The sequence below is a fragment of the Orcinus orca genome, chromosome 10, assembly GCF_937001465.1.
Source record: "Orcinus orca chromosome 10, mOrcOrc1.1, whole genome shotgun sequence".
Lineage (NCBI taxonomy): Eukaryota > Metazoa > Chordata > Mammalia > Artiodactyla > Delphinidae > Orcinus > Orcinus orca.
In genome coordinates this window covers 31,939,538-31,949,897 of record NC_064568.1, presented here as the reverse complement: position 1 = coordinate 31,949,897, position 10,360 = coordinate 31,939,538, and the positions used below count along the sequence as shown (strand labels likewise).

The window sequence follows — 10,360 nt, the reverse complement described above, 5'->3', positions numbered from 1 at the left end:
CTCTGAAATTCTCCTCAAATTACCGCATTTAAAAGCTGTTTCTGGGGCTTCCCTGGTGATGCAGTGGTTGAGAGTCCGCCTGCCGATGCAGGGGACACGGGTTCGTGCCCCGGTCCGGGAAGATCCCACATGCCGCGGAGCGGCTGGGCCCGTGAGCCATGGCCGCTGAGCCTGCGCATCTGGAGCCTGTGCTCCGCAACGGGAGAGGCCACAACAGCGAGAGGCCCGCGTACCGCAAAAAAAAAAAAAAAAAAAGCTGTTTCTTGTTGGGATCCTGACTGATATATTACAACTTTAGTTAAGTCAATATTCAGTGTTTATATTATTATGACCATATGAAACATTATTCACCTTTAAGGCAAATAGTGTTTGACGATGGAATTTCCTTTCTTGATACAACTATTTTGGGGTTTTGTGTGTGTGTATGTGTGTGTGTGTGTGTGTGTGTGTGTGTACTTAGTATATACCTTTGTAAAAGACTTTTGCTTTGTGTTATGCCCTCCTTGTTAAATCTTCCCATACAACTTTCCACAAGGGCAGGGGCATCAGCTTTTCTCCCAGTTCCATTTTATTCCAGGAGCATCCTGCCCTGGAGTCCCCATGTTCCTGCCCCAGTCAGGCTTGGGTGTTCTCTAGGTCTGCTGCCCAGCTGTCATACCCTTCCTTCTCTCTTGTGCTGGAATCCTAGGTTATGTTTCTTTTTGGGTTTTCTCACTCATTTTGGTGGCACATATCTTTCATTAGCTGCTTGAGAAAAGGTGTGGAGGTAAATTTTGTGAGACCTCGCATGTCTAGAAAACATCTTCATTAAACATCGCGGTTGATTAATAATTTGATTGGGTATTGAATTTTGTGTTGAAAGTAATTTTCCACTGGACTGTTGAAGGCATTGCTCCTCTGTCTTTCAGATCCTGAGGTTGAGGTTTAGAAATCCGATCGCATTTTTTATTCCTGGTCCTTTGAAAGTCAGTCAGTCTCTCTGTCTGTCTGTCTCTCTCTTAGCTTTTAAGCCGCTCTCTTTATCCCTGTTGTCATGAAGATTCACAGGGATGAGTCTCTTCATTCATTGTGCCCCTTGACTTCTGGGAAATTCTTCTGAGTATTTATTTTATTTTTAATTTTAATTTAATTTTATCTTTTTGGCTGAGCCACACAGCTTGCAGTATCTTAGTTCCCTGACCAGGGATTGAACCTGGGCCATGGCAGTGAAAGCACTCAGTCCTAACCACTGGGCCACCAGGGAATTCCCTTCTGAGTATTTCTTTGATATCTTCCTCCTTTCCTTTCCCTCTGTTTACTCTCTTTTTGGAAATCCTAAGTTGGTTGATAGGTATGCTAAGTTTATCCTCCAATTTTCTTTTCTTTTCTTTTTTAATTTGGCTGGGCAGTGCGGCTTTCGGGATCTTAGTTCCCCAACCAGGGATCGAACCTGGGCCTCCAGCAGTGAAAGTGCCGAGTCCTAACCACTGGACTGCCAGGGAATTCCCTATCCTCCAATTTTCTTATTATCAACTATTTCCCATCTCCTAGTCACTTTGTTCCATGCTTTTGAACATTTCTTCAACTAGATCTTCAAACTCTAATGAATTTTTATTTCAAATATTATATTTTTTAATATCTTATAGCAGCTCTTTCTTATTTAGGTCCCTTTTTCAGAATATCCTGTTCTTGCTTAAAGAAAGTAATTTCTTCTCTTGTCTCGCTGAGGAATAGTTTTTTTGAAGTTTTCTTCAGTTTCCTCCAAATGCCTTTTTAAAGTTTGTTTGAACTTTTCAAACACAATCAGCTTTTCCTGGCTCCTCTAAAATCATTCTTAAGGAAATGGACATGGTATGTCGGCAGGTTAGGATTTAAACTGGGCCATCAGCATCCAAAAACAAAGATCCCAGACAGGTCACAGACGTCAAGAGAAAAGAGGCCCCACTGAGACACTCAAATGAAACGTGGTCAATACACAACTTGGAGCAACCACGCCAACTCTTAGTCATTTTTGGGGGGTGGTGGGGGGTCTCACAGGTACGTTTGTTCATGCACGAGGGCACTGGGACTGCTGCAAGTCAACACGATGTCCCACATTCCCTCAACACAGTCAGACCAATGTCTTGTGCAAGGAAAGCTGGTTAATGATTACCATGAGCAGGTGCAGGACTGGAAGCTTTCAAGGTTTTGCTTCTTTTATCAGCACTCCTGAATTTATAAATGATGAAGCCCATCAGTCCTATTCCTACCCAAATCTTCTGGTAAACTTGGGTACAGTAGGGCTTCATGGGGATCCACACATTTTCAATAAGGCTTTGAAGCATCCTGGTGCAGGACCAAGCTCAGGCAGCCCCAACACGCTCCGACGACTCTGAAAGGTCACTGAGCATGCAGGCACTCTTACCCATTTTATTTCTCCAGTTATAGTACCTAGAATTTTTAGCTCTCCATTCACTTTCTTCCACCAGATTTGTTGGGGTTTTTTGTTTGTTTTCGCCAGTACCATCTTGAACCTAAATGATATGGCTTGTGACATATATGAATGTATAATCACAGTAACTGGCATTTACATAATCAACTGTTTATTTAGCAAGCATTTATTGAGTGCGTGCTGTATGCCAGGCACTGTGTAAGGCACTGGAAAAAAAACATGCTCAAGGCCTTGAGGTCCCTGCTCTCCAGGAACTTACTGTCCAGGGCAGTGGCTCAAGCTTAGCAGAGCCCACTAAGCCTGGGGGCAGCCACTGCAGTTCCTTATCAGATTAAGGATCTGAGGTTCAGGGAGGCTCCCTGGTTGTCCCAGTGACATGCAGCTATTTGGAGACAATGCTGCATCATGAACCTAAATATTCCTCTCTCACATTTTGTTTCAAAACCTGGGGGTATAAAGAGAAGCTGGAGAAAATAAAATGCAAAAGAAGGGTTCAGAAGAGACAGGAAGCTGTGCTAGAGTTCTTCAGAGAAACAAAACAAAGAGGATACACATACACACACACACACACACACACACACACACACACACGTGTATATATATATGGGGAGAGAGAGAGAGGAAGAGAGGGAGAGGGAGAGAGATTGATTGATATACTGCAGGAATTGGCTCACAAGGTTATGGAGGCCGGGAAGTCCGACATCCTGCCCTTTGCAAGCTGTAAAACCAGGAAAGCTGGTGATGTTATTGAGTCCAAGTCTGAAGGCCAGATAATCGAGGCTGTGTAAGTCCCAATCTGAATCTGAAAGCCTGGGAACCAGGAGAGCCCTTGCCCGAGCACAGAAGCTGTGACCTCAGCTCAGGCAGAGAGAGAATTCGGCCTTCCTTACCTTCCTGTTCTATCTGGACCCTGAACAGGTTGGCTGACGCCCATAAGCCCTGAGGAAGGCTATCTGCAGGTCTCAATTCACCAGTTCCAATGCTGATCTCTTCTGGAAACACCCTCACTGACACAACCCGCAATCTGGGCCTCCCTGTTAATCTCAGTGGAGGAAAATCCTCACAGCTGAATAACTTGCACACCTAGAAGCAGTGGCAGCCACCCTGTGTGTCAGAGTCTTATCCGGTGTGCCCTCCATGGCATGGGAGGCCCAACCAGTGCCCCCTCAGTTGTGAAAAAACACAGAGCCCTAATTCTGGTCTCTCTCCCAACCTAAGGCCCTGGAGCAAGAAATTCTACAGCAAAAGTTCACTAGAGATGGAGCAAGGAAGTGACAGATTGCAAAAATAGCAACAGAGCAAGGCGTTGAGCCAAGTCCATGAGCAAGAGAAGTCAGCTTCACACCAGCAACAAAAACAAAAATGCACAGAGCTCCGGGAGGGCCCGCATGCGCCCTCCTGGCCAGGCTGCTTCCCCCTCCCATGTGAGCTGTCCTGAGGATGCAGGTGAGACAGCTGCTGGCACCCCTGCCCCGGCAGGTGGAATCTGCTGCAGGTTAGGATAGGCTGGCTCTGGGGGGAAGAGGAGTGTGGGGTAGAATGGTTCACCATCCCTTCTCTGGAGAGGTCAGATGATGACTTCCACAGGCCTTCTCTAGTGTATGTGTGTATATGTATATATATGGAAACTGAACATAATTTCTTTCTTTGTTGCTGGCTGCTGTTATGTAATGTCTCACGGTGTTTCCCTGGGACTCTCCAGGAGGTCTCATTTACTGCCTTAGCTGTGCTTCCCGCTTTGTTCATGACTTCTAAACTGCTTTCCATAAAATTGAGCCATGTATACACTGGCTACTCTTGACATAATTTGTACCTTTAAAAGTATGCGTATATTGTCGAAGGCCTATGTTGAGAATGGTATGCAACGCCATAGACTGGATTCCTTTTTTAAAAAACTGGCAACATTTCAAGCGCAATTTTTAAAAAATATTTTATTATTTATTTATTTGGCTGCGCTGGGTCTTAGTTGCAGCATGTGGGATCTTTAGTTGCAGCATGCAGGATCTAGTTCCCTGACCAGGGATGGAACTCAGGGCCCCTGCATTGGAAGTGTGGAGTCTTACCCACTGGACAACCAGGGAAGGCCTTGTCCCTTCTCTTAAAAAATAAATTTTTAAATTTTAAAAATGTTTTAGATTTACATAAAAATTGAGAAGATAGTACAGAGTTCCCATATACCCCACACCCAGTTTTCCCTTTTTTAACATCATATATTAGTATGATACATTTGCCACCATGAATGAACCAATATCGGTACATTATTATTAACTAAAGCTCATACTTTATTCAGATTTCTTTTGTTTTTATCTAATGTCACTTTTCTATTCAAGGATCCCATCTAAACATCACATTACCTTACATCTAGTTTCATGTCCTCCTTAGACTCCTCTTGGCTGTGATAGTTTCTCAGACTTTCACCTCATTTTAATTTTATATACAAGTTGCCTAAGTTAACTTTACAGTTTAGTCTTTTCTTTTCTTTTTTGTGGGGGGGGGGTGTCTAGAAATGCAGAGTCAACCACTGGACTGCCAGGGATTCCCCAGTTTAGTCTTTAAGTAACAGAATATTCAGTGGGACTGTGATTGAATTTAAAGAGTAATTAACATAGCCAGCAATAGATACAGTAACTGTTGGGACTGTGTGTGTCTTCATTTTGGGGAGAGCGTGAAGCCTTTTTCATTTCTTTTCTTATTTCTTTTTCTTTGTTCTTCTTTTTTGGCTGTGTGGTGCAGCATGTGGGAACTTAGTTCCCCAACCAGGGATGGAACCCGTGTCCCCCCAGTGGAAGCACAGAATCTTAAACCACTGGACTGCCAGGGAAGTCCCACTTCTTCATTTCTAAGATAAAAAGCTATATCTTGTTAGATGGAATTATAGAGAGGTTTTGTTGTATGAGAGTTCAAATGTGTGTAAAAAGGAGCATATGAAAGGTGAGTAGACAAAGAGGTAGACTCTGCCAGATATCAATTGACTGCCTCTCAAATCTAAAATTCATTCTTCATGACCTGATATGCAGGAGTGGAGCTGGTTCAGTTATTTTCTTTCGTCAGCTGGTGAAACTTTGCCAGTAGAGGGTGACAGAGAGATGCTGCAGGAGGAGAAGGAAGGTCTGGTCTGGTGTGTTCCTTCTGGCAGGCTCCACAGTGTGGGCTGCTTTTCCTATCACTCAGCTCCTGCAGCATAGATGGCTTTTCCAGCTCCTGCTGTGTAGACAGTACCAGATTCCCCAATACCAGATTCTAGCAGCTGGGCTCCTGCAGTGCATAGCAGCCAGAAGCTCCATGGCCCAGCAGTCTCCCCTGGCACCCCTTTTGGGCAGTTTCATAGCAGAATGCCTCCAGGGAGACACCTCCCCATGAACAGTTTTCCTGGCACCGTAATGGATGGATTTCTGGAAAGTTCTGACCACACAGCACCCACCATTCACTGAGCCATAGCCATGCCCTCTCCAACAGGTCTGGATCTTGGCTCTGGGAGGGAGGCTTTTCCTTGGGTTGTCTTTCTCAGCCCTAGGCAGTGGCTGCTCCTGTTACAGGCTCTTCCTGTATTCTTCAGAGTTCTTTCTACTTTTTAGTAGCCAATTCCTCATTTCTCCAGGCTCTTGTTATAGTTAATAATACTTTAATACTTTACATAAACTTTCCTTGTTCATATTTCTGTGTGGTTTCTGCCTCCTAACTGGACCCAGACTAGTGTGCACATAAAATAGTTTCAGAATTGCTAACTCATTCCCTTGTGAGAGCCACAGAGAGAAACAAATTTAGTAACTAAGCTATGATCTTTCTGTATAGTCCCTTTCAACTTTAGTCTTATAGTAGCCAGTCAAGATATTGTTTTCCAGAGTTAATGATGTTAGGTCTTTTCTTCCCTACCTCCTCCTGTGTGGTTACATTATTTATTTGTAATACATCTAGATTCCTTACTGCTGGTGTTCTGTTTGGGGTTCTCTTCTCATCCTGGTTGATTTGAATGATTTATTTATTCTGGGAGTATATGAACAATTACCCTGGTTCCATAAAAGTGTACAGGTATACTCTAAGAAGTGTTGAGGTTCCATCTACCTGTTCCCATTCCCTCCTTCTTTCCATCCCATTCCCATCCACACACCTTCTATAAGTATCCAGTCTTTTTAGATTCTGGTTTAACTTTGCTGGAATTATTTTGCCATTTGATAGATGGGGGCCTATAGATGAGTCTCAAGCCTTCCTAGAGGGCAAAGACTTAGTGTCATATTCCTCCTGTCCTTGCTTTGTTTGAAGGCTAAGGTAAGCCCATCCCAAAGCTCAATAAAAAGAAATATTTGCTGAAGCTGACCACTGAAAGTCACGTTGGAGGGCAAATTGGTCATTTCTATTAAAATGTATGAATTTCTACCACATTGCCATTCTCCTTCCCAATATTTAACCTTGGGGGGAAAAAATCACATTTGTGCACAGGTAGATGTGTTTTGTTTCTATAACATTATTTTTAATGGTAGAAAAACACACCAGAAACAACCGTAATATCTACCAATAGAGACTTCGCTAAAAACATACAATGGGGGCTTTCCTGATGGTGCAGTGGTTAAGAATCTGCTTGCCAATGCAGGGGACACGGGTTCAAGTCCTGGTCCGGGAAGATCCCACGTGCCGCGGAGCAACTAAGCTCGTGCGCCACAACTACTGAGCCTGCGCTCTAGAGCCCACGAGCCACAATTACTGAGCCCGCATGCCACAACTACTGAAGCCTGCGCACCTAGAGCCCATGCTCCGCAACAAGAGAAGCCACCGCAATGAGAAGCCAGAAGCCCACGTGCCACAACGAAGAGTAGCCCCTGCTCGCTGCAACTAGAGAAAGCCTGTGCACAGCAACGAAGACCCAAAGCAGCCAAAAATAAATAAATAAAATAAATTTTAAAAAAACAAAGAAAACCCCGTACAATGGGGATAGCCAACCTGGCACAGTATACAATGCAATGAGTTTGTTTGTTTTAACAAGGTAGAGTTATAAGGAACTTAGAAAAAGCTCTAAGACATATTGCTGAGGGAGGGGAGGAGCTAATTATAAAAAGATAAATATGTTAGAATACCATTTATGAAAACCAACAAATAAATAAAACAATACCACATATTATATGTGGGTACATATATATGTGTAAAAATCCATAAGAAAAAGGTTTGGAAGCATGTATATCAAACTGAAAAAGTGACTTCATTTGGCAGGGGCTGGGGTGGAGGAGACAAGATTTGGGGACAGGATTTCAAAAGAAATTTTGATCTGTATTGTGTTCACTTTTTCAATATTAATGTGTTCGTGTGTTATTTGTATAATTAAAAACAAACAAATAAACAAAACACTGACTACATTAACTAAATCTCAAAACTCTTGAAAAGGGACTACAACCTATTGTGGAAACAGGTAACACAGTCAGTCAATATCTGCCCTCCTACAGAAAATTCTGGAAAATGACAAGGAGCCCCTACCTGTCTCCCATAAAATGTAAATACTTTTCTAAAAGTTGCCTGCCACTAAGGCTTGCTGTCTGCTAATAAAAGCAAGTAATGTAAGTAATGCAATAACTTAGAACCTAGATGCACAGTGAACACCATATACCCACCATCTGTATTCTACAGTTAACATTTGACTAGTCCTGCTCTATCACATTAGATCACTGAAATGTAAAACCCCAGTTTACATCGCTGCTTTGATTCTTTTCTTTGCTGAGCTGTAGGATGGATATTTGACCCGAGGAAAGCAACTAAGAGCCAAGGACAGAGTCCAGGTATTCCCAAGGCCTTTGCTTTCTATTTCAACCATTTGATGACTGAGGTGAGAAAGGAGACAACATTCCCACATCAGGGTTGTTAAATAACTAAAGATAAAGAGTGTATAAAATACCTTCAAGTTTGTATTTATTTTCCTCTGGGGAAAAGTAAAAAAATAAAACTAGAGTCTTAGCCTCATTACATTAAAGGAAAAATGATTAAGATGATAATGAGCTAGAAAGTTGACTAAGCCACTAATCAAAGACAGAGACACAGATACAATTAGTGTTTTGGGCAAGTTGCTCTGAGGATTCTTGGCTAATCCTGAGACTTCCAGAGGCTTCGCATAGGGAGCCCCATCTCAGCCGGGACACAGAAAGGCACTTCCTGCCACTGTTCTCTGTTTTTTTGGTGTGTAGCTTGAGTTAAGACCGTGCAAAATAAACAATGGAATTTTGCCCAGGCATCACATTCCCTTCTGGGAGGAAATTACTACACTGGTGTTTCAGCTCCTCTGTTTTGGAGTATATTTTCTGGTATTTTAATTTTTAAATCCCCTAGCCCTTCTCCTGCCTTTTAGGAAAATTACTTGTGTTTTCTAACTTTATAGACTCAAATCTATACCTTTTGAAAGTCTCTCTTTGACTTAGGAAGTTTGTACAAATAGCAAAGTAATCTGGCCGAGTGAGATTCAACATCCCCCATAGAATGCACATCATCTGTGCACCTGATTGTGATTTTTTTATATATAGAGAAAAGCACATTATAAAGCAGCATGCGTGGTGTGATTCTACTTGTCCAAAGTGCATGTTACTCATGTGGAGAATGTCTGGAAGGAGAGGAGTATCACGGGGTGGTGGGATTACTGGGGATTAATTTCTTCTTTTTACTTTCCTGTATTGTTTACATTTTAAATATTGAGAATATATTATTTTCATAATAAAAAGGACATTTTCATTTTGAGGCAACAAAAATGGGGGGTAAGCAATAAAATAACTGGAATAGAAGAAAATGCAAGCAGGAACAATAGGATGCAACAGAACTGAGGTTAGCACTCAAAATCCTCGCAGCCTCAATTGCTGTCCTGTTCCATATCCATCCCCTGCCAGACCATCATCCCTTCTGGCCTGCACCCCTCCTCCAGAAGCTTCCTGTCTGGTCCTCCTGTCTACCTGCCTTTTAATAATCCATTCTCTAAAGAACACTCAGAGTCATTTTCTTAAAGTGAAAATCTGATCTGTAGTTCCCCCCAACTTAAAACCTGCAGAGGCCTCCAGTTGCACTAGCTAAAAACCCAATCTCATCCCAACCTCAAGGCCCTGCCTGTTCTGGCCTTTGTCCCTTTTCCTTTGGCTCACTTTGCTGATAGTTCCTGGGGCACTCTTTCCTACCTCAGGGCCTTTGCACTTGCTTGTCCCTAGCTGAGATAACTCTTCCCTAAGCTCCTCACATGGTCGACACTGCTCCTCAGAGTCTCCAGGAATCTGCATTTTAAATATGTATTTTATATGATTCTCATGCACACTCATGTTTGAGAATCCCCATTCTAAAGCACTGGCTTTTGATGAGCATTCAAGGGGCAGGGAGTGCAAGAACAAACTTCTGACAGATACCTTGAGTACAGCGATGCTCTCTCAGCCCCTTGCGAGGCCACATGGATCCTCTGGACCAAGATATTCCTCAAGAGAGACCTAGGTGTGTTGGCTCGCAGAAGGATGGGACTTTAGTACCCCATAGTACCTCCACCCAAAGCTATTATGGCCAGAATTTTAGCTAGGAAAATTCTGCAGTGGTGACTATTATTTATTCATCTATTAGTAAATTAAACATGAAGTATCTACAACAAATTCATTTAAGGTGGGTTTGGAGACTGAGCCAGGAAGAGTTCTGAAGCAAATACATTCAGACACCTGCCTTAGACGTTTACTACCTGAGAACTAGCTCACTCTGGAGCCCCCATGGAGGACAAAGCCTTGGAAGGTACTGGAAAAATGGTACAAATGTGCTCTGAGCTTACACTCAGGGCAAGCTCCTGTGCCAGGCATGGGATGTAGTGGTGGCAGGGGGACACCACAGGAAGATGTACCCAGGTCTGCCCAGCCCAGCCCACCCACGAGGGCTTGCAGCCCCTTGGAGGAGCTTACCTTGGTGCAAAGTGGTTAGGGTAGTTTTGTTTTTTATTGTTTTCAAGGAATTCACCTAGTC

At 43.1% G+C, this 10,360-nt stretch overlaps 1 protein-coding gene across 1 annotated transcript; it reads right to left on the bottom strand.

Annotated features, from left to right (window-relative positions):
• Positions 1-1,495: 1,495 nt before the first annotated feature.
• LOC101282304 (ATP synthase subunit ATP5MJ, mitochondrial-like) lies at positions 1,496-2,999 on the bottom strand. Its single transcript, XM_033424892.2, has one exon. It carries the CDS (start codon positions 2,301-2,303, stop codon positions 2,121-2,123), a length of 183 nt encoding a protein of 60 aa, XP_033280783.1. The 5' UTR covers positions 2,304-2,999; the 3' UTR covers positions 1,496-2,120.
• Between the last annotated feature and the right edge of the window lie 7,361 nt (positions 3,000-10,360).

Excerpts from the sequence above, each read along its gene's own strand:
- LOC101282304 (XM_033424892.2), bottom strand. The coding sequence starts at position 2,303 with ATGCTTCAAAGCCTTATTGAAAATGTGTGGATCCCCATGAAGCCCTAC.